A 24,840-nucleotide genomic window follows, 5' to 3' on the forward strand; every position below is an offset into this window, starting at 1 on the left:
AAAAAAGACAAGAATGAATCAAGAAAATGCAGGAAAAATAAGGAGGGACATCTGAAGGCTGGATTGACACATTTCTTATTGCTGTCAATGAGTTCAGCAGCCAGTGTGGAGGGTAACCCAGGGTGACACCAAAGGCACTTGGTGGCTGAATGAGGGTGTTTTGCTCACAGAGACAGAGCTGAGCTGGTGCTGCAGAGCAATGGTAGGAAGTGCTGTACTGCAGGGGCTGTCAGCTTTTGGAGGAAACATAAAACTAAAGATGTGACCACTCTGGGACAGTAAATCTCTTTCATGAAGCCTTTCCCACAATTAAGAGTGTTAGTCCCAGTGCTCTGGCCACAGTCCAGTCCAAGAAATTACAGTTGTCTTCCCCGTGCTCCCTCCTCCTGCACTCGCGTGAGATGCTGCACTGTCTTCACTTCTTGTCTTAAACGGACACACAACAAGGCCACGGTGGTCCAGCTGCCACACCTGAGTCTGGCAACTCCCCTGGGTGGTGAAAATCTCTGGGCATTTCAGCATGGATCCCCACACTTTGAGTGGGCAGCCCCTGGGACTGCGCTCAGACCAGACTCACAGTGACCCCCAAACTGAGCTGGTGCAAAAGCTACATCCTGACCCCCTCCAAAACACACAAAGCTTAGAAGTGTTTGTGATAGTGAAGGTGATGAGTATCCCATATTTCAGGGTGCATTGCAGAGACTGGCTTCAGAAGCTGGACCAGTGCTCTGTGGTGGCTGTGGCCAGGCTTGGTCTCAGCCCTTCCCACAGCCACCAGTAGCTGCAGGCTACAAGTTCCCCACAATATTTACCAAAATACAGTAAAAGTTTCCTGCACTTGAGCTGTGGCAGGGCCAGCTGTCCATCAAACATCTTTTGCTGCTGCAAACACAAACTGTGTGCCCACCAGCTCATAAAGCCACGGTGCTCTGATGCACCCCAACAATGCTCAGCCCTGAGCAAAAGCTGCCCACTGTGCAAATAACAGCATTAGGACACCCACACTTAAGGGCTGCTGTCACACAGTTCCAGCTCAGCTACCATGGGTGTTGTCAGCTCATCATTAAACTCATAAAATGCACAAAACTCCCCCAGTCCTGAAAGTTCATTCACCGGATGAGCTCATCAGCCTCATTCCCAGGAGGCTCCTCCAGCAGAGAAAGACAAACATCCAGGTGGGTGCTTGTCCAAGACCCCTCAACATGCACCAGCAAAGCCTCTTAGGAGCTGAATTGTAAGACAAAAGAGGGAAAGCACCATAAATCAGAAGAAACTTTCTCTTTGTGCCTTTTCACCACTTTCCTTGGGAGGCTGGGAGCTTTGGCTTGCCCTGAGCAGGGAGCTAGAAGCCAGTGGCCTGGGCTAACAGAGGCTGTGGTGACAAACCCCAGGCTACCCCTGCCACAGGAGACAGGAAAGGTGAGGCTACAGTCAAAGGGAAAAGCACTTGGGGTGTTCAAACAGAAACTTGCAAAATGTTTTGAGTGATGGGCAATAAGGAAACCAACTCTCTGCACCCACTCAGTGTCTGAGCCTAGCCTGGCACTAAGAGGAAAACACTTTGTAGAAAATATGCTGAAATGAGGGTTGGAACAACAAATCTGCTCTGGAGCCCACAGGGCATCATTACTTCTGAGCTGAGCAATGGTCTGTGCTGCTGGTAATGCACAGTAAGACACAAACTTGTTGGAAAAGAGATGTTTTTGGAGGATGAGGTGACACTTAGGTCACTTCTGTCCCCACAGTTGCACAGCACTAGGAAAAATGGAAATACCAGCTGCCACAGACCAACAAGAGCAGACAGAGATCCTGACTGTCCAAGTCAGTGCAAACTCTAATTCCCAGATCTGCTTGCCCAGATCCACAGTGGGTGCAGGAGAAGCAGAATGAGTGCCAGGTCCAGCGGCAACCCTGCATCCTACCCCTGCAGGCTGTCACCAGAAGCTCAGTGACAGAGGCTTCAAGTGGCATCAATGGCATCCCAACAGCTAAAGCTGCCACAAATCCACTCCACTTCCTCCCCTGAAACCCCAAATGGGGCTGTGATCAGATAACCCTCCTAATTCACACCCAGCCACGCTGTGCAGCTGGGGCACACCATGGAGGTGTCAGGCAACTGTGGAAAGAAATCACCAACAAAGGAAGGGGCCACGAGGTTACAAGCTCTGAGATAGTTGGAGCTGTGGCTCCTCTGTGCCACCAGCAGCCACAGCAGTGACACTCCACAGGAAATCATCCAACACCACCAACCACAACGCATTTCTCCTCCACCTTTCTCCCCTGGTACCCCAGCAGACGTCCCTGTTAATGCCAGCCCTGGATAAACAGCTCCTGTCACGTCACCTCTCAGCTGTCACCTGCGCAGCCACCCTGTGAACACCATCACACAGCTCAGTGGGCTCACAAATGTCACCTCTCAGCTGTGCCACTGCCTTCAGAGGTGCTGTGTGGGTGCAGGGGTGGGTGGGCAAAGCTGGCACTGCTGCCTCAATAACTGCTTGTTAAACCACAAGCTAAGGTCAGAGCTCCTGCACTCGCAGCCAAGACTGACTCAGGGTAAATTCACACACTTGTCTGTGTTGCTGTACCAACACACAGCCCCTGGAGCCACGCTGCAGCCACGGCAGGGAGCTGAGGGGGCCTAAAATGCCTCAATTGAGGAGCTTCCTTAGGCTGGAGCTGTTTCTTGACCATTTGTAGCCCCACATCAACATCAGCAAAACTCCGGTCCGTGGAATGCTGCATGGGGCTAGAAAGGAGCAGGCAGAGCATTTTAAAGCACGAGTGTCACCAAACACTTTGAAATTACTGATTTGCACTACTCCACACTTCACAGCTGGAATTTGCCTCAAAGATTTGGTCCTTCTGCACCAGAAAATAAGTGAGAGCCCTGCAGAGCCCTGTGAAGGTCAGGGCTGTGGAGGCCAGACTGGCAGCAGGACATGAGCTGTGACACTTCTGAGCACCCTACCTGACACCTGCCACTTGTCAGCCCCTTTTTCTAACTGACTGGACCTGGCTGAAGTTTCCATGCTAGGTGCCTGCCTCAGCCTGAATTCTCCTGGAAATCTTCAGCCAAAACAGCTCAGCCATTTGTGAGAATGAAGCTAGGAAACAAGATAGTGTCTTAGCCCCATTTGTAAAAAAACACAGCTTTTTCCTTGAGCTGATCTAGCAACTGCAAATCCTGGAACAAGGATCTGAGATTTTGCTGAAGATTAATAACCTTTTTAACAGAGAGTTTTCCTGTCCTACTAGAAATCCATCCACACTTGGCCAAGCTATAAACATCTGAAAGACAGCAGTTTTTTCATACTCAATAGGAATTCATTTCAACAGTTAAAAACCTGCTAAGATTTCACCTCTCTGAGCATGCTCCATCTTCCTACCTCCCTTCACCTGTGTTACAGGCAGCACAGCAACTGCCCTGCTCCCATCCAGCAGGTGGGGACTTCTGTATGAATGTCCCTGTACGAGTGACTGCTGCTTGCTGCGAGCTGGGGATTGGACCCAGACTCCTCCAACTGGCACCCAGGCGATCTGCTCTGAAGCAGAGCTCAAAGCAAGACAGGGAGAGGGATGGGATGGAAAAAATGGGAGCTGATGAGCATCAGACTGCAACAACAGCTTGGACTGCAACTGGGAACCAGCAACGGGTGTTTTTTCTGAAGATCAAGAGGAGTCCTCCTGCTTCTCTGCTTGTAGGAAAGAGGGTTTTTTTCCAGCTGAGGTCTGGGCTGCACAGAGAGTGCTGTTTTCTTACCAGGAGGCAGTTTCCTGCAGCGATTGCAGGAGCTGGGTGGATCAGCAGCTGCAGCGCCCTCTGCAAGCTCCTACCTGGCTTCTCCCAGAGTCTGAGGGCTCTGCTCTCACCCAGCCTGCAGCAGAGCCCGACCCAGGACTCCTGCAGCCATAAATCTACCTGTTCCACAGGGGACAGGCTGAGAGGCAGGGAGAAAAAGGGGACTTTTGTAGAGGGGAGAAATTTGTGTTTCTCAGAGAACATTACATTCATGGAAAACATAAACCAACTGTCGTCAAAATCGTCTGAGCTCAGGAAATGGAGCGGCCGGGAGAAGGCTGCCATGTGGCCGGATGTTATGTATTTCTAATTAGTGCTATACATCTTTCAGCAGCGAGTGTCCTTTTGCTGGGAAACACAACGCGCTGCCCTTGTTATTGTAACTGTCAGAGAGTGCTTAAACAGATAATCTCCAGGAAAAGTGATAAACACATCCCCTCTCCCACTAGGGTGTGCAAAACACCAGTGCCAAACCTTTATTAGGGCAACACAACCAACCACAGGAAATGGGAATGGGAAAAGAGCAAGGGGCAGCCGCCCACGAGGAGAGGGATTTGCTGGAGGAAGCTTCTCGTGGCTGCTCCAGTGCCATGTGCCGAAGGAAATCCTGCAGGAGACAATCGGGGCACAGCACACGTGGGCTGCTCATAGGGATGGGGCAGGGAGTGAGGGCTCCCAGCTGTTCTGCTCTGAGTGTGCCCCCAGTTTGGGTGGAAAGGAGCCCCAGCAATCCCCAAAATTACAAACGAGCAGTGGACATGCTCCTCCATCCACCCATCCCAGCTAACAAAACACAAGGAGAAATGCTGAACCTTCCACAGTTAAAACAATCCCAGCCAACAAATCTCAAAGGAGATCAGATTCCTTTGATTGAAGCAACCAGACTGCTCCAGCCAAGGGTCAGGAGGGCTCCAGTGGGACAGTCTCCATGCTGGCCTGTCCGTCCTCACCTGAGCTGTGGTTCCAGGCTGGGAAGGCTGGAGCAGAGCTGGCAGCAGGTGATTCCAGTGCTGGCAGAGCAGCAAGGATGTGCTTTGCTCCCAGGGAACAACAGCTGAAGCCACCTTTCCTGGTGACAGGGTGAAGGACTGTATGGGAAGGCACTCAAAAGAACGAACAGTTCTATGGACACTATCCCAAGGATGACATAATGGGCTGGCCAGGGGACACGGGAGCTGCAGGAGCTCGGTGAGCACAGGGCTGGGGGCGAAGGCACCCAGCTGATGTGTCAGCAAATCAGCTCTGGAGACACAGACAACTGATTCACCAGCTGGCTGCTGCCCCGAGGGGAACAGACCAGGGCTGCTCACCTCGGAGCTGACACCACCTGAAGACAATTCCTTTGCTCCCTCACGGCTCAGACACAGCTTTCCCCATGAGTCACTGCCCACCAGACACAGCCCTGGCACGGCTACAGGGCAGCCCCCCGGGGTGGGGCTGTCTGCAGGAAATGGGTGAGGAGAGCCCTGCTGCTGGCCCAGGCTGGTGGAGACCGCACACAACCACGGGAATATAAAGCAGCCAAAGTGAGGGGGATGCTCAGAGCTGTGGGGCATTTCCCTGACACCCCGTCACAGGGGACCTGTGAGTCACTGGCACTCCCAGCTCTGGGAACTGGCGAGTCACACACGCACTCATCTGCCCCCCAGAGACAGCCTGGGAACCTGGAGGCACTGCTCAGCCCTGGCTGATACCCTGGGAATGATGGGCAGCTTTCCTGGAGGGATGGTCCCAGACTCTGAGGAAACAGGATGGCAGCCCCAGCCCCTCCAGCATCCCCACCTGCAGCACACAGGATCCCTGCACTCCGGGAGCCCTCCCAAAGCAACCTCTGGGTTTTAGTAATAACCTGGACGCCCCCAGCCACCTCCCTGTACTGATGTCTCCCCATGGAGAGGCAGAAGGTCCTGGGAGGGTCTCAGTGGCAGCAGCAGCACCGGGGAACTCTCTGCACGTGTTCCCAGAGCAGCTGGGGCCGCCCAGGAGCCAGCAGCTCCCTCTGCAACCCTGCCTTGTCCGAGGGAGGGAAGGAGGGAGGCCTAGGAGGTGAGGAATGCCGGGGGCCTGGGGAGGATGGAGCAGCTCTCCCTGTGGAAGCCATTAGATATTCAACACTTCATTTGTTTCCAGCCATCCTGGACTGCAGCACTGGGCTCTAGGACGGGAGGCTCTTCTCTGACGTAACCAGGAAGCAGCTGCAAAATTAAGGAATCCCTCATGACATCATAAAAACGGTCGATGGTTTACAGGGGAAGGTATAAAAATTAATGACATATTCCCACCTGAAGCAGAGAGCCTGCCCAGGAGCCACAGGGGAAGCCATGCTCTGCCTGACACAGAGGGGATGCCTGCCCCAGACAGCTCTGTGCTGCCAGCTCCCTTTGGCTGATCCAGGAGCTTGTCTCTGGCTCTGATTGTCCCTAAGGCCAGGCAGGGCTAGATCCTTGCACCTGGGGTGCGATAACCAGCTCAGAATATCCTTCCTGCCCCTGATGAACAAAGCTTTAGGGAATGATTTTAGGGACAGCTTTCTTGTGTACTCGGGGCTGGCTAGGAGTCAACGACAAAAAACACCATTGTGAAGTGACTATTAATAATACTAACTTAATAAGAAATTATTCATTTCCACAGGGAAAGCAGACACATGCACAGAGTATCCTCAACACCCCAATCTCTGCAGCTCTGGAAGACCAACAGGACCTGCAAGAGGAGGCAATGGCAGTGGCACAACGTCCCTCCCCACCACACAACCTGGGCTAGGTCAGAAAGAATGACATTAGCCTTGAGGACAATCACAAAGCCATTTCCACTTGAAAAGGGAAAAGGATAGTGGTTTAAAATTAACTACAGCCTTTTCCAGGAAATATCAGTGGAAAGAAGGAGCCATTTTTAGAAATGTTATTCTCAGAAATTTCCTGAAAAGACCCATCAGTCAAAACACAGATTGAAGCCATTTCCACTTGCACTAAGCAGCACTTTAGAGCTCTCCCTACACGCTTGGGGTGCTTGACCCAGCCGGCAAGGCCAGGATCCTGCTCTGCCCCCTGACCCCAGCGAGGCTGTGGGAGTCAGTTTGGGATGTGGAACAGCCCATACAGAGTCAGGAACACTCCCCCTGCCTGGGGAGGCACATCCATCCCACTTGTCCCTAGTCACATTTGCACTGAGACACGCCAGTCCCCGACCATCACAGCTGCAGCAAAGGCACCTCCAGGCTCATCTGTGCTGGCAAACCTGGAGAACTGCCAGAGGAATTCTCATTTCTCAGCACTGCCCTCACCGGAGCTGCTCTGAGCACGGGAGCTGACGCTGGCACTTCTGACACAGGCACAGCAAAGTCTTCACTGCAGATTCCCCTGAGCCACAGGTTCTGCTGCCAACAACTGACAGCAACGTGAATTTGACCGCTCTGGCAGCTAAAAGGCTGGCAAATCCAAATGTATGTAACTCCTGGCTGGCTCATAAGGAAGCGTGTCCCTTCAAGCTGGCACGCCGGCTCATCAGCATATCTATAGCTCCAGACCAGCCTGGCACCAGCTGTCTCTTCCTGTGGAGGGAATATTGGCCATAAAATGCACAAGCAGGATGTGACTGAGGATGCTGCAAAGGCAAAAAGGCCCAAAGGCGAGCAGGGCGTTCAGATGAAACAGGGAATATTGCATGCAAGAAGAAAAGTCATGGATGATAGATATGGAAAAGGGTTTTAGGGGCATTGCAATAATGCAGAATGAAAAAAGAGAACCCCTGATGGGCTATCCTCTGTCTGCACAGATCTGTCAGCTCTTTTTGAAGATGCCAGAGCTATGAACTTCACCAAAAGAGTCAGTGAGGAGCTGGGGAGCCCGGCTGGGTTATACAGCAGCACAGTGTTGCTATCAGCATCCCCCCAGGAGCTGAGTGTGCTCAGCCATAACTGTGTCAGATGTTATTTACAACAGGGAGGAGGTGTGAACAGGGCTTCCCAAGAGATTTCATCCAGCCCTAAGGGAAGTTTTACCAGGACAGAAAACAGCAGCAAGTAACAGGCAGCATTTTGCACCCCACAAGCTCTTGCTGGGGGTGGGCATGTCCTTGACAGCCTGGAACTGACTTCCTTGGGTGTGAATCTGGGTGAGCACTTTGAGCCTGCAGTTAAAGCTCATGAGAGCAAGTGCCTGCACACAGGAGCATTCCAGAGAAAGGAGCCTTTGCTGGGGCAGGAACAGCAAAGTGTGGAGCTTCCATTTCAGCACATTCCCTCCTTTGCTGCTTGTCTTCTTACGGCTTCCTGAGGGCCCAGCGTGGCGGTTTGCAAAGCAAATGCCAAACCATGACGTGAAATCCATGCCCTCCTCCCAGATCTTGGGAAGCAGGAAATCCCAGGAAATCTTCACCAAACACTTGAGAGCCTGAACTGCCTCCTCACCTCCCACTCCAGCCCTACCTGGTCCCTCCAGCCTCCCTGGCTGATGGCAGTGGCACCCCCAGCCCCAGGACACCCCACCAAGGGGGGCACAGCTCAGCCACTCTGCCTGCAGTGATTCTTACCTAACAATTTCCATTATTAGAGCTTGGTTTCAGTTCCTGAGACCATTGCCAAACTTTAACCATTTAGGCTGCAATCCTTCATGCCAAAAGCTTTCTTCGAGCTAAATTTATTGGGGAAATTTCAACTACAAAGGTTCAGCCATTTGCCAGAATGAGGTTAGGGAGAATATATTGTTCTTCTCAAGTTAAAAATTCTTTGACCATTTCAGCAAAATCCCTAGCACCTTCACACTTGGAGAAGGAACCAGAAGTTTGGCAGGGGACAGCAGAGGGGTCTGGGTGTGCCTTCTGCCACCTCTGTCCTGCTTTGCCAAGGTGGGAGCCCTATGGAAATCTGGGTGCTCAGATAGATCTCTCATGCCAAACCAAAGCAGCAGCTGGTTCACCTGCTTGGACAGAGGAATAAACCAAGCCAGGTGAGGCACTGGAGAGGGAAAAGCAGGTGGAAAAGTGGGCTGAAGCAGCACCAAGTGAGGCAGAGCACAGCAGCCCCTTCTCCAGCCCCTTTACTCCTCTGCTGGCACCATCAGTGAGTGCTCTCCCCAGAGGATCCCAGCCCCACACATGCAGCATTCCTGCTGTAGCGTGGAATTTTGTGTGGTGCATCCAGATTTACATGCCAGCCAAGGATCCCAGATGAGGTCAGCCTGGTTCCACAGGGCAGCTCGCTTTTCTGAAAACTATGGAAATTACACTTGCAAAATCTCCCAGAACACCAGACTTGGAGGCATCTCTGCAGCTTCAAGTCAGCTCCATCACACTTACTCACCATAAAGCCGTCCTAACGACACATCGCTTTTTCTCCCCTCAAGGTACCATTTTCAGTCAACACAGAAAATTAACAGGCAGCAGAGACCCTCCTGCAGAGTGTTCTGATGTGCTGAAATGTGTTCAGTGAGGCTCAGGGCTGCAGGACAAGGTCATGGTTTGGGGGGATTAAGTTGGAGAACTTGATTCCATTCTTCACCTTGGTGCTGAACTTTCAGGGAGAACCAGAAGTCCCCTTAACTCCTCCCAATGTGTGTGCTGAAATATTTTTGTGGCCCTCACTTGTTGGCTGGCTGGTGACACAGAGGGGATGGAATTTGCAGACACTGGGCAACTCTGCTTTGAGTAGGATCAAAGGCACCTCCTGAAGGATTGTTTTTAGAACTCCATCTCCTGCATCTCAAGGTGGGCAGTCAAGGTGTTTCTTTTAGTCTCAGTTCCCCATCAGTACCTGTTAGAGGTACCATGAAAAAAGGCACCCAAAGCCAAGCTTTGAGCACACACCAGTGAGTTTACACCATCCAATTATGTGGACCTGAATCTTGTAGTTTTTCCTGCACTCCATGTGGCACCGAGCACAAAGATAATGCTTAATCAGTGGCTTCTCTGGAAAACTCTCATGAGAATGGAAAGAAATGCTTACAAGCAAAAGGACAACAGGAAAACTGAGCCTGGAATCTCTTTGTCCTGACATCATCTTGTCTATCACAGGAGGCTTTATGTGCCTTATATCACACCTCGAGTGCCACTGGGCACAGTCTTTGAGGCTTGCTGTGTTTGGAAACAACCCCTCAAAATGCTCCTCACGAGGATACAGCCAGGCTCACCCACCAGACCTCTGCTGGTGAATGGGGGCCATGGTCTTCTGTAGAAATTTGGAAAAAATTCAGCTCCAAGCGGTGCCACGCCAAGGGAGGTTCTCAGGTGCTGAGCGAGCGATTCCCTGCGGGAAAGGGCCACAACCACAGGCACAAACCCACAGCACGCAGAGAAACCATTCCAGGAAGTTTAACATCCGAGCCCCTGTTAGAAAATACGATCTCAGTGCTCCAACTCACATGGAGCCTCGGGTCCCAACGCACGTGCGGGCTCACACAGGCCACGGAGCCCCCACCACACTCCTGGCACTCAGGAACTGAAGAGCCTGAACCCTCCACCTTCATTAACAAGCGTAAGACATCACACTTCTATGTCAAATTCCTCTTTCCCCCCGTGATTTGAGATAGGATTGGCACAACTGTGATATTCCCTGCAGCTACTGCTGCTGCAGCATTCCCAGCATGGCCATACAGAAGGAAAGGCTGTGCTGGGGGCTGGTGGGCTCGCCTTGCTCCAGCACCCCTTTTGTTTGCTGCTGTGTCTCCTGGCAGGAGGACACGAGGGAGCTGTGGGCTCCAGCACCGTTTCCTGCAGAGATTTGAAAACCTGTTGCAGTTCCAAAGCGAGCTTCGATTTCACTGTGACCAGCAGCTCGGAGACTCATAGTTACTATACAGCCGAATAAAATATTTTTTCATAAATTTAACGCCAGCATGTCTGTGTTTGGAAACTTTGAAAATCCATGTTGTATGGTTTACTGCACTGGAAAAGGTGCCAACAGAGTTTCAAAGGAAGGGAAGTGTATAACTGTTTCCTTTCAAATGTATTTTCCAATGGGATCCATTGAGGGAAAAGGCTGGAACTAACTAAAACATTATTAAAAACTGTTATGAAAAGAGACAGAGAGATGGAAAAAGATAGACAAAAACTCCAATACACAGCCGAAAGGGAGGGAGGGAGACAGGCGGCAAGAAAGGGGATATGGGCAGAAAGACACTTTGGGTGGGGAAAATGGGGCGAGACAGGGAGTTTTAACTGGCAGTCACCCTTTGTGGTTTCATATTGTTGCAGATCAATTGATCAGGATTTCAAGTGCTGCTGGCCCGGTGGCACAAGGCGAACCACAGAGTTGGCTCCAAGCGCAGCCCTTGCGAACTGCTGACCTTCAGTTTTCAAACCAAAAATATTCCTTGGGAAACGGCTACACCAGGTCCCAGCCCCGAGGCTGCCAAGCAAAAAATAAGCACTATGGACCTGAAGGAACGCCCCGAGTAACTTACACCAAAGCAACAACCAGGGCTAGCAGCCTGAAGTAACTCCCTGGTGTGATTCAACCAGCAGTAACCGCGCGTGACATGAGTGCAGAGGGGCTTGGCTCTTCCGTCCTCCCGGAGCGGGGAGTTCTCCAATCGCCTTCCGTCGGGATGAGCGTCGGCCCTCAAGCCGCTCCCGCTCCGTTGGCCACGCTCAAGCTGCTCCAACCAAGCCTATAAATACCAAAGCCATCGGGTCCATATAGCGCAGTCACAGCCCGCTTCCAAAACCAGTGCTCCAGCTCCAGCCACAGCCCTGGGTTTGCTGCCCTGCGAGCGAAGAGGGAGCTGAGACGGGCTGAGAACTCATGTTTTGTCAGAGATTTCAGTGCCCTGGCCATCAGGAGGCTGCCAGGGTCGGGGCTGGATCTCTGTTGCTCTGCCAGGCTTCAAAGAGCCAGGCTGGGGGTGGGCAGAGCTCAGCGCGCGCCTGCAGAGTTCCAGGCCTGTGGTTCCACGGGGTGTAGTAACCCTGGGCTGTAGCACACATGTCGAGGGATGAGGGGAAAAAAATAAACAGACAGACAAAAGAATGAGGATGCTCTGCCAATTCCAATTGTGCAGCTTTTATTTTAAATGCTTATCAAGCTGAGAAAGAACAGAGTTCTTGGAAAACAAGGTTTCCTTTCTTCCCATGCCAGTGTCAAACACCCTCAAGGACGGGTACAGCACGGGCGCTCGCTGCTGGCCGCCCTCTCCGCAGCCGCCAGCCCGTCCTGTCCCACCCGCCTCAGGAAGGGTTTCCAGCTCACAGCCCTGGTGTTTCTGGTAAAAAGATCTCTCTGTGGTTTGTTTTTTTTTTTTTGTTTAATATGTATATATATACATATATATAATATATATATGAAAAAAATTTTTATTAATCTCCAATCTGGCTGGGTTCAAATTATGGCCAATTACCCACCAACACTTCTCGCTAATAAAATAAATTTTTACGGGCCCTAATTACTGCTTTTGCTGAACTGCTCTACAGGAAGCAGAGAGGCTGTGGCTCTCCAGACAGCAGCAGACAGGAAAGCTACGGCGAGGAAGCCGCGAGCACAGCGAGAGGATGGAGGGGGAGCGCGGAGCGTGCACCATGCGCACGGCGCTGGCCCGGCCGTCAGGGCCCCCGTCAGCCGCTGCTCCCACCGCCCGTGACGCAAGGCTGCTGCTGGGGACAGGAGTGACGGCCGCAGCGCCACGCCGGGATCCACGGACGCCAGCCGGAGGGGAAATCGTGTTTGGAAAGGGCTGCATCAATCACACGTGACGGAGAAGCAGAGCCGCCCCCCAGCGCGGCACAGAGGTCCCCCCGCAACCGGCGCAGAGGGGAGGCGGCTCCGCAGCCCGGCGCCCACCTTTGGTTCTCTCTGTTCCAATCGCACTTAATTGAAGGAGACACAAATGGCAGAAAGGCAGAAAATCCCTCTGAGAACGCCAAGCATCCAGCCTGCTCCCTGCTGCACACACACGCTGCTGCCTGCCAGCACAGCACAGCCCCAGAGGCTTCCCAGCTGTGACAACCGAGCAGAACCCACTGGGTGACTGCAGCCCACGGCCCGTCCTGCCTGAGCCCGGCTGCTCCAGGGGAAGCAGGGAGAGCACAGCCGCTGCTCTCCGTCAGGGAACACCCTCCGTGGCAGGAAAGCCATGGCAAAACCCCCGGCTGCTGGAGCCCTTTGGAGCGCGGCTGCCACGCAGGTATCCTGGCTCAGCTGGGGAAACGCGGCTCTGCGAGATTGATTAATTTTTTTTTTAATTTTTTTTTTCCCTTTCTTAACCAGGATTACACTAATTTCCAAGGCCTAATGGAGTCCAGCTGTGATGGGGAGGCAACGCTGCAGTAGTACAAAGACCTTTGCACATCGGTGCAAACTTGTACAATGCTCAGCACACACACACACACACACAAAGCCCTATAAAAAGGATGCATGCAGCGGGATATTTTTAGTCTTGACAATACAGCCCTAAAAATACGACTTTGCTAATACATCACTACAGAAATATTCCCAGTGTCCATTCAGGAACGGTTTAAAACATTTATTTTTGTTTCCTTTTGCAATGGTCAGAGAGGAGGGAGAAAATAGAAACTCATTGATAAGAGGAAACGAGAGAGACATGAAAAATTGAAAACTACCTAAAAGCTCATGGAGAGGTTTATTTTATTAGTTCTTAATAAATATCTTGCAGATTTCCTCAGGAAATACACCAGATCACATGTAAAATAGTTTGGTACTGATGTCAACTGTGTCAGCATATGAAATCTATTAGGGTGAAGCCACAGCAGGGTGATCAGCGTGCTGAAAAACTGCACGGCACTGAGGCGAGGGGGGGTGGGGGGAATCTCACGGCCCTTCCAAATTCTTCGAGAGGTAAAAAAGTCAGCCAAGACGCAGAGAGAGAGAAAAAAAGATCCCACATCCTGCTTTGCGCTGCCAGCAATGTGAAGTGCCCAGAGATTAATTCTATGTCTGGCCTGGAAATGTGACTTTAAAGCATTGGAGGGAGCAGGGAGGAGGAGGAGGAGGAGAGAGGAACGAGAAGGCCAGGAGAACCGGGACTGGCACCGTGCCACCGACCCCCCTCCCGTCCTTTCCCGAGCCGTGTTTCAACGTAGACAGCAGTAAAGCCCAGCAGACGGCAGCTCCCGGGGCTGCCAGGGCCTCGCACCAGCTGGGGCGCGTCTCCCGCTCCCCGTGCAGATGGCTCTGGGAGCATCACTTCCGCCGCGCCTGCTTCCAGAACCACCCGGGCCCATGTGGCCGCCTTTGGCCGCTCTCCGCCGCGGCCCCGAGCGCGCCTGGGGCCCCCCGGGCGGGACCAGCTCCGCTCCCAGCACCAGGCACGAGGGTTGTCAGCCCTTGGCTCCTCGGGCTGAAGGGTTTATGCTGTTCCCAACGCGCCTTTGGCAGCCGGAGCCTCCTTCTCCATCCCCGTGCCATCACCCGCGGAGCAGGCGCTGCTTTCGCAAGACGCCCCGGGGACAGCGGAGAAGCGCCGGGAGTTCACTGAGCCTGGGTCAGGGGGCCAGATGATCCCAGGAGGGATGGGAGAAGGGGGAATGGAGAAACTCCACAGTCAAACCCATCCTCATGGGGTATCTCCTTCCCATTCCACAGCGACACGCTCCTGTCTGCTTCTCTGGGGTGGGACCTGAGAGTCTTGGGGGAACACAAATCACTTGTGCCCTCTGTGTGTCACCTACCAGCCAGCCCTAAGGCCACCATGGCCATCACCTGCCACAATGACCAGCGTTAAAGATGACCTTTCCATTAGGGATGGGTCACGGATCTTCAGGGCTGTCACTCAGCTGGGGTTAAACTGTCCTGGTCAGTGAAGCTGGAGAGAGCATCACACAGCCAGGGTGACACCTGAAGGTCACACCTTCCTCCTGTCACTTAGCACAGGCACAGCCAGCTCTGTGCTGCATAGCACACACAGCCCAGTTAGGGAAAATAAAAGTTCTCCACCCCTAAACCTGTGTGGGGTTCAACTCCTCAGATACACACAAGAGTACAAGCACAGCCTTGGCTGTGCTGCCATTCCTGATCTCAACATTGAGGCAAGAAGAGATCCCAACAAGCCCCCCCAGCACCAGGCACAGGATTCCCAGAGTGACTGCAGCCTGTGAAAAGAGGAAGGCAGGATGGAGCTGGCAGGGGATGAGCCCGTGGGGCAGCCCCTGGCAAGGAACTACTCTCACCAAGCTGCCAGGCTGCACCCAGACCTGCCCTCCTTGCCTACACCTGGAAGGTTATAAAACAGCCCCGCAAGCTCAATCAAGAGTTTTACAACTTCACAAAGCAGCATACTTAGTCTAATTATACAGTGTTCTCTCAAAGAATTAAACAGAAATACAGTAATTGACTTAAAAGCGTGAGGAAATCAAAGGTGCAAGGCACATTAAAGAATCAGAAATACCTCTTTAAAAGCAAAAGGACTTCCTGTCATGCTGCAAACATCTAAAGCTTCACCAAAGCTGCTGCACCTGGTGCACCTCACTCTGACTCCCTGGCACCCCGCTTTCTCCACCACCAAAGCTGGGGAGATGCAGAGGCCTGGGACAGCTGCCTCAGCACCCCCTTTCTCACTCCACAGCAGGACAGATGGACACAGTGTGCCACTGCTCCATTTCCTGCCTTTCATTTTACACAGCAACGCTGCTTCTTCATCTAAATAGTGGCTGGATTCAGCGTTTGCAGAGCTGGCCATGCCTTGGAACCACAGCAAAGCCTCTCCAACCTCACCTCACCTGTCACCAACTCTGTCCTCATTTGCTGCTTGGGCTGCTGAAGCTTGGCTTTAAAGCAGACTCAGGCTTTGTGTTTACAAATCATTTCCCCTCCATTTGTTGCCCTGAAATGAGATCCCGGTATCACCTTGTGGAACAGCTTCAAGGACAAATGTAAGGATGTGCCTGTGTGACAGACAGAGCAGGCAGAAGCCCCCAGCAAGCTCATCCAACACCACTCGATGGGGACTTTGCTGCACTTGAGCTGGAGGGCAGGAGTGGAGAGTCTGACACACCAGCAAACACTCAATTTTGCTGGAAACCTTTCCCTTCCCTGCCACAAAGCCCTGCCCAATCTTTTGCCTCCCAAGCCAACGTCTAGATTTCAGAAACCTGAACTGCCAGTGGAAATTCCCTGCAGCGCGTTGATTATTGCATCTCCTGCTGGCACTTGTGGCAAGGGGAAAAAAAGTCACATGGCTTTCTGGACACACATTTCACTAAGGAGTCTTGCATCAGAGGGCAGAAGCCAGCAGCCAGGAAAATAACTCCAATTACGGTAAATAAATCCCCAAATATGTGACAATCTGCCTTTTAAACAGGAAACAGAGGGGAATAAGCAAAGGAAGACTTTGGTCTAAACATTGCTGCCACCAGCCTCAAGAGCCCGAGAGCAGGACTCTGAAGACACGTCTGGGCCAGAATTATTTTACCTGAACTTTACTGATGTGTCTCAAGTCCGAGACAGCTTCCTTCCCTGAAGGGAAAGGCGCCGACAGTTCCCAGCAACTGTGCCAACCTCCAACACTCCCAGTGGCTCAGGGGAGAAAGCCTGGAGGGTCAGCTGCCATCTCTGGACACGTACATGTCCCTTAGGAGGCTCAGCACGGGAAGTTGTGTGGCTCCTGAGATGAGCAATGCAGGTATCACTCCCCGTGCCACTTCAACCCTTCCTCCTGCTCACATATCTCAAGGTCTGGGCTGTGTCTGGACACAGGGAGTTGCAGATATCACTAAACAGCAGGTTCAGTGTAAAAGCCCTTTGCCAAGGCAGTGACACCAAAGAGCCAGCTCAGTCAGGAGCCCCTGTGCAAGGCAGGCAGCACGGGCAAGGATGGACACCAGAATCACCCAGCCCTCCTCTGGGTTTCCTCTCCTGATTATCAGTCAAACGCAAAGCAAATACAAGCAGCAATGTGAAAGGAGGGGAAGGATAAATTAAACATCCAGTTCCTCCAAACTTAAAGCCTTGAGAAGTGTTATGTCTTAACACCACCCTGCTAAAGGCAGCACTGCCCAGTCCCAGAGGGACAGTCACACAGCAACTGCCAGGTGCAGCTGGAGATTTCAGTGCACACACCTCAGCCCACAATTGCTGTACATCAACCAAAGCCCCAGCACCCAGAGAAAGCCAGATGTCAAATTGCTCAACTCCAGCCTCCCTGCATCAAGTGGGCTTTGCACTACAAACCGAGTCCCCCAGGCAGGTGGAGGGACCTCAGGCTCTGCTCCCAGTGGAGCACAGGGCTGCAGATACTCAGCATCCCCCAGACACAGCCCTGCAATGTGACATCTTCATCAGCCTCCTGGTGGTTTAGCCCAAAGGTGTCACAGCCCACAGCTGAAGTCTGTATTTACCGCACAAAGAGGGGAATTAAGAGAAAAGGACTCAGTTCTGCTCCCCAGACAGGGAAAGATCAAGTTGCTTCTGGTGCTATCTACAGCCTGAGGTTTATTAAGCTTTCTTTTGTGTCTAGTTTTAAAACTCCACCAAACCAAGGCAGTTACCCACAGCATTGCTATTTTTAAACTCAGGCAAATGCATTGGACTCTCTTGCATTCGACTGTCTTCACCTTTTGTCAGCTCCAACATGTAAGATGTGGTTAGAGCTTCATCAGAAGACATCGAGATGAGGCTGCCACAGGTGATCAGAAGGTGCTTCCTCTGAGCCTCTTCTGATGCTGCAGTCAGCTCTTTGAGCAGAGCTGGGTCCAAGTGGCAGAAACCAGCTCGTGGCAATGGTCAGAGCTGAGGCTCTGCTGAGGGCAGACACCACCAGCCTCTGGATCATCTCCAGGGATATTTGAAGGGTTCAGGCTGCAAGCCTGAGCAGGTGTGGTGAGCAAAGCAAGACCTGCTGTGTCCAGCCCAGGGCTGTGAGCAGGGTGGGATGGCAGCGGAGCCAGCTGCTGGTTACCACAGCACAGCCTCATCTCAGGGCTCTGAGCTGTCCTCTCCAATGAAAACAGGAAGTCCTGTACCTGTTTAAGCGCTGCAGGGGATTTGCACTGACCTACACATCTTTCCTTGTGTGTATCAAGACTTGGGCAAGATCCACGTCTCAAACTGGTGTCGGTGTTGAAGGAGCACCACGTGCCATAGCCAGTCCTTGCACAGGCTGCAGTCAGAGCTGTGTGACAGCAGCTCCTCTCTGAGCTGGCAGTCTCTCCAACCCCTGCAGCACTGACCTGCTCAGCCCTGGCCTGAGGACACTGGTGTGGCAAAAGCCACAGACACTGCTCTGAAGCTGCTGCTGTGAAACCTCCCTTTCTGCACGAGCCTTCAAGGTTTCCCGGCTGACACCACCCTGAACAGAGAACCCGGCCATGGATCATCAGCTCAAGAGGACAGAGCCAGGGTCTGCAGAGCAAAGCCCAGCCTGGCCCTGCCTCACAATCTGCACCAGCACAGTCCCTCTGACAGGGCACAGCGAGCTGGTTTTCCTCCTCGCCCACTGCCCTTGGCAGAGCAGATGCACGGGTCACCCTGCCCAAACTGTCACTTTCCTCTGCTTTTCCACTTTCCCAATCCTCAGCTAAAGCAACGCACTTGGCCAGACCTTCCTCGTGCCTCTGTGCCCTGACTCTGCTCGGCCCTGGGGGATGCAACTTCATTCCCTACATGTGCTGAGGATGCACATATGGCAGCCCCCTCCCCTCTCCACTTCCACCTAACCCCGACCTCCTAACAACCTCCACACGGCACAGTGCGACCGGCCCAGAGTGCCAGAAGGCATCCAGGTGCTGCAGCCTGATGCTTCACACCCGCAGCCAGGCAAATTTGCTGGGATTTCCGGGAAGTGTCTCTAGGGTGCCCCGTGCTGCTGCACCCCCACCTTGGTGTGTGCTTGTTTGGAATGCGGGACCATCGAGGCGGGGGGAGAGGGGAAGTTATTCTGGTGGTGGCCTATGAATAACATCCAGTGATTTATAGGAAGTATAATCCAATAATACAGTAAAATAAAACAGTGTGTCTGAGATGGGTTTGATTCCAGGAATTATAAAACAAATTATTAAAGAGAGAGAGAGAAAGAAAAAAGCCTCAGTGAGGCCAGATCGGAGTAAATTGGGCACAGATGGGCTGGGAGGGGGTTTCTCTCTCTCCACTCACCGAGATGCCCCTGCCGCAAGCACGGCTTCAATTAGTCTTTTCAGAAACCAGAGTTTTATTCCTCCAAATTACAGAATTAAAAAAAAATTAAAATTCCTGGAGTGTTTGTGGTCAGGATAAAGGGATCCAAACTTCTCTGTGAGTTGGTTGTGCAGATGGCTACCAAACTGTTAAAACGGGCCACCCCACTACGGTCCTGTCCCAGCCAGAGCCCAGGATGGCCCCAAACACTGGTTAGTCACCTATGTCCCATCCTGGAAAGCACCAGCAAGTCTCTGCCATGTACAGTGGCCACTTCTCTCTGCCTCCCTGCCTCGGGTTGGCACTCCTTGCCCCGTGGGTTTGAGGTCTGCAAGAAGCTTTTTACACCTGAAGTGCTCCTGACGGTCAGCAGGACCCTCACTGGCTGCATGCCTCCCAGGACAAAGCAGGAACACACTGCTTGATGCTGAACAGCAGGGGATGCACTTCATGTGGGAATTCTTTGGCTTCCTCTGTCAGAGAAAACAACAGATCCAATTCATCTCCCAGGATCTTCCCAGTGCTGCCCGGCTGCACAGGCAGCTGAGACCAGCTCCAGCGTGCCTGGTGCTATCTCTGGGGAGAGGCACAGCTCAGCTGCACTGGGCACGGGCCACAGAGCCCTGCTGGGGCTCACCTGAGCCCTGGCACCCACTGCAGGGTTCAGGTAACCACAGCAGTGACCTGTGTGGGAGGAGGATGTGAAATGCCACGTGCTGCTCACAGCTGGCTGGTTTTGAAACCAGTTTAAACACAGCACAGAAAAAGTCAACCTGTCAGAAGAGCACACGGTGACCTTGCGGTTGGTTGGTTTATGACAAAGTGGCAGTGGCTGGGAGCAGAGACACAGAGAACATGTCACAGATCCCATAGGGGGACAAGTGCCAGGACAGGGCACCCCTGAGAGGTCACAGCCAACCCACACCACAGCAGAAGAATAGGAGTAAAAATGCAAAGAGCAGCAGATATAAATTATCATGAATGAGTCCCAACCTCCTGTGCTGCCCACTGCCTCACTGAAGGTCTGGGACAGACCAAGCACAATCCAAAAATGGGAGAAACTGAGGCTGAGATGGGGCAGGATTGTGTTTGGTGTAAGTAAGAGGGAGGACAGGTGCTTAACACAGCATTTAATTGTTAACTTCCCTTTTTCTTAATACCTGACTCTTTACTTAAAAGCTCTTATTCAGGGGTTAAGAATTTCATAGAATTCCCCACATTGTGACTGTTATGCCACTGACACTACATCACGACTGCCAGCACCACTGTATCTCAGCACCAAGGATTTGTTACAGCCATGGAGCAACAAGCACATTTACAAGTTTCTCAGGCATAGCTAGGGCTCCAGAGGCCTGGGAATACAGCAGGGAAGGGAGGGAGCAGCTATCCCTGAAGAGAACACCCCCAAAGAGCAGGGAAAAGAGGCTCAGACCTCCCTCCCAGCCCCAAGCCCACGGATCTCCTCCTGCTACTGCAAGCTGAGTGTCAAACCCGTGTGATGGGAAGGACATAGCCACGCTCTGCTCCCAGACTTGCAGGATTTCAGTAGGAGGAGATCTCCAGAGGCTGTTTGGTCCAACTGCAAAGTTAGATCCAGCTCTGTGGAGTGGACACAGCCAAGCTCTGACTACAGCCGGCTCCCCAGCAACGCTTCCTGGCAATTTGGGATGCAGGAGGGTGGGACTGCTCCCCGTGTCCCGCCAGCCTCCCACAGGCCCACAGGGGCGGCTCGGCCCCCTGGCTCCCGCTGCTGCCCCTGCTGCTGCAGCACAGGGAGGTGACTCATGTGCTGGGAAATGGAAACCCGCACCTTCCCGACAGCGTTCCTGCCTCCTGCTCCCGCAGGGCCTCTGCCCACAGCAGCCCACACACCGGGGAGCGAGCCAGCACCCCTGCTCCATGCAGGGCACTCTGTAACCATTCCAACATTCCTGCCTTCCTTCTAAACTCCAGACCCTTTGCTGCTCTGCTTTTGATTTCCATCTGCACCCAGCTCTTCCCAGCATGGCAGCGTGGGCAGCGAGCCCAACCTGCGCCGTGCCAGCACTCGGCGTACGAGCGCTCTGAGACCACCGGGGCATTTGCGCTGACAGCAGGGTTTGCTTTGCCAACAACACTCTCAGCAATGTTTCAGGGTCACCAGAGCAAGGAGCCCTCAGGGAAATCCCTGAAGGGCCCTTGGCATCCCGTGGCAGCCGTGGTGCCATCCGACCTGCAGGCATTCCATGAGCACTGCCACCTGCTCCGCACGCAGCCCGCGGGCCCCGGCCTGCAGAAACAAGTTTCCTTTCTCCAGAGATCCAAAAGATGGGAGCAGCTGGCAGCTACCCACACAGGAGGCAGAAAACTCTGAGAATACTTATTTTTCATGAGATAAAAAGCACTCCCTCTGTCACTCACACACATCCACAACTCAGCTATGGATGGACGAGCACAGCCCAGTGGTCTGAAAGCTGGGATTGCTTCCTTCTGCCAAAGGGGTTTGCCATCCATCCCAGACAAATCTCATCCTCTCCTTCCCACCCGCTCCTGTCTGTGGCACAGACACCACTACTAATTCACCTACCAGGGGTATTATTAATATTATGAATACAATAATTACTGTCACGCAGAGGCATTTGCTTATAATCACCAAGTACTTCACAGCTCAAAGATAAACATTCTATCTGGCAGGCAGGAGGGCATGGCTGCCTTGCCAGTGGGACTGATAGCTCCCTCCAGGAGAGGAGAGTGCCTGCAAGGCAGGCACAGCACACAGGAGCCACTTCCCAGCACCAGTTTGCTCCATCAGCTGACCTTGGCCACTGACCACCAGCCTGACCAGTGGCCAACCGGCTTATGAGGGAGGGATCTTCCAGCAGCAGCTCTCTGGGGCTCAGCCTGATCGCCCACATGCTGGCCGTAGCTGAAATCCATCAGCTGGAGGCCTTCATCTTCGGGATCTAAATCCCAAGGTATCAGGATGTGAAATGCTGCTAGCTCCCACCCAGGGAGAGCAGCCTCATCCCTGTTCCCAAACTCATGGCTCAGGCAGACCTGGGTACCTGCTGCCGAGTGCGTGTTGGAGGGGACAGAGGGAAAAATACAATCCCTGGAAGCATCATTTTGAACTCAGCGAAGAGGCTCTGGTTTGGTGGCATCTCTGTTACCCAGCACATTAAACTTGTCAATAGTAGAGACCAGCCAGGCTGCTGGGTGGATGGAGGAAGTGAGAGGAGGAGAGTAATTAACACTAGATCTGCGTTGTTCTCTGCATTAACATGGGGCACAGGCTCCCAGTCAGTGTTTCAGAGAGTGGCATCACATCCCCCACCCACCTGCACGGACACAGGCAGCCACAGCCAACAGCTGAGGCCTCTGACACTGTCCCAGCCCTTCTGGTGCCAGCACAGGCACTGAGCAGGGCCCAGCTTTAACACTGGGAAGGCAGAGCCATAAAGGAGCGTCCTCCTCCCGGGCTGGTGACTCAGGCTCCGGGGGGATGCGATACCTCCTCACTCCTCAGACACCACAGCCAGCTCCAAAGGCCCAGCCAAGGTCCTCTTCCCTTTGTGTTGACACCCACAGGCATCCAACCACCACTCCCACCTCCCCATCTGGTGTGTCCCCCACCCTTCTCAGCACGGGGAGTGGCTGATCCCCGTCCAGTTTCCCCTCCAGCAGCACGTGGTACCTTTGGGCTGGGAGTTGTACACTGCAAACATGTTGATGGCCACGAGCTGCAGCATGCGGGTGCTTCCGATGGGAGGGGGGCTGTGCTGCAGCAGCACCTGGAACTCCCTCAGGACCTCCTCAGCCACCGCAGGGAAAGTCTCCATCCTGCAGACAGAGAGAGAGGCTGTAGAGAGCAGGCTGTGCCCTGAGATGTGGGGTGGGAGGTGGGCATGGCTCAGCCTGTCTGACATCTCCTGGGGAAGGGGGAATCCCTGGGGTGCTGTCTCCCAGCCAGAAGCTGTGGAGAATGAAGGTGCAGGCTGCTTCCTTAGAGAGGGCAGTGAGGGATTGCTCTGTGAACGACAGGCAGCATTCTTTTGGCAGAAAAACACGGCCTTTATGAGTCATTTCTGACCAACCATTTTTTTCTACTGACTTCTACCAATCTGGGAGAGGTGCCAAGGGGCCAGCAGCTCACTTGGACCAGGAGCAGCCCATGGGACTCCCAAGGCTGCAGCAAAATGCACACACTGGTGCCACATTGCGGATGTGGCAATTCCAGTGCATTGAATGCTGGCCAAAGCGTGCTTCCTCCAGAACTCCTCGCTGCAACATCGGATCCCGTGGCACCGAGCCCTGTCTCCCCCAGGCTACACACTCCCCAGCACTGTGATCGAGCCCCTGAACTTCATCACTTGGAGCCCCACAGGACAGGGACTCTGTGACTCGTGGAGCTGCTGACAGTGTCAAAGCTGGAGCGGGTCCCCGCAGCCGCAGCGCCGCTGTCGCGCGTCAGGACACAGCAGCCCGCGGCTGCGGGGCCACGGCTGGGGATGGGGTGAGCTTTCAACACCACTCACAAGCACCCATGGAAACCTGACACCTTCATCCTGCTCTTCATTGCTGAGGGAATTAGCTGAGGTCACTTATCAAAGCTGTTGGATCCTCACCAAACTCCCGGGGTGAAAAATTGAAATTATTGTAAAGAGCACAGTCAAACCCCAAAAATGACTGAGGTGTGGTTGCCCACAACAGTCCTAACCTGGTATCCCAATGAAGATAATTTTATAACCAAGAAGCTGCCCAAAACCTTGGGAACTACTGAGGGGGAAGGTCCTCCTGTCCCACTGCCTCCTCTGCAGAGTTTGCTGTATTGATTCTTTGTTCTTACACTATTAAAAGCCACAGCCAGACACAGCAGACTGGAAATCTCCCAGAAAAGTGCCCACACTGCCAGTTATCAGTGACATTATCAAGTGCCCTCATGGGAGTGAGGGAGCCAAAACCCACAGAGGGTGAGGCATCTGGAGCTGGGGCAGACAACCTCAGGGGCCTCCATAGCAATTTCCTCTATCTTCCCCCCAGGAGATTCAGATCTTGTGATATCACCACAGGCTGGATTAATGAGCCACTTCTGGTAACCCACATGGGCAATTCTGCTGGGCTTCCCCAACAGACTTCAGGACAGTGACAGCTTGATTTTTAAAGACAGAAATGGCTTTACTCTTAGCTGTATTTCATGGGTGCTTTTCATCACCCAGGTCTGCCTACCAGGAGGGTACTCTCTCCCTGAGCACTGTTTGCTGGAGCATTCAAAGTCTCTGTTATCTTCCCAAAAACATGGAGGGGAGAACAAATAGTCTCCTTGTACCTTGTAGCTTTGTGGAATGGAGCAGCCCTGTCACGACAAAAGCACTGCTTTCCTGGATTTGGGGCACAGCCAGAGAATTAGAGCAAACTGATTGCTTCTAAAGACTTCCTAATTTTGAGAAATCTCAGACCACATCCAGTGTATCCAGCAACATCCTCCTAAGGCAGACAGCACTCTGGGGATGGAGGAGCCCTTTGCAGGATGGGTTGTTAGTGAGGAGATGAAGATTACTGCCATGGAATAACAACAAGAAGGAGTGAGGGCTTCCTCAGCTCCACCACCTGTGCTTTGATACCACAGCACATCTGGAACAGAATGCAGTAACCCCACTGAGCTCAGAACCAGCAGGTCAGGAGCCAAGTGGAAGTTTTTAATAAATTGCTTACCTGTGGTTTTAGGAGCAAGAGTCCAATTAGGACAACATCATCTTTTCCGTATTTTTTCCAGATAAATCACCAAAGATCCTGCCCAAAAAGGACTTGGCTATTCCTCACCTTTTACCTATTTTAAGCACGGAAGCTGTTAAGCAGGGCTGGACGATTTTCTCTTCCTGTGTCATGGTATTACTTTCTAGTTCCCTTCTAAGCACTTCAGGGCATACTGTACCATTAAACATACTTGGGTTTTCTAAATGACTGTCCTGGGAAGCAACTGCCTGAAACGCTGCATCTTAATTTCACA

At 52.8% G+C, this 24,840-nt stretch overlaps 1 protein-coding gene across 3 annotated transcripts in view; it reads right to left on the reverse strand.

The window, feature by feature from the left end:
• SMG6 (SMG6 nonsense mediated mRNA decay factor) overlaps positions 1 to 24,840 on the reverse strand; it is a 104,566-nt gene that overhangs the window by 55,229 nt on the left and 24,497 nt on the right. For all 3 annotated transcript variants that reach the window (XM_015646361.3, XM_015646360.3, XM_033518816.1), the window contains exon 10: positions 22,528 to 22,673. In XM_015646361.3, the coding sequence (XP_015501847.1) occupies positions 22,528 to 22,673 (146 nt within the window). The remainder of the gene's footprint in view (positions 1 to 22,527; positions 22,674 to 24,840) is intronic.

The sequence above is a fragment of the Parus major genome, chromosome 19 (genome assembly GCF_001522545.3).
Source record: "Parus major isolate Abel chromosome 19, Parus_major1.1, whole genome shotgun sequence".
Taxonomy (NCBI): Eukaryota; Metazoa; Chordata; class Aves; order Passeriformes; family Paridae; genus Parus; species Parus major.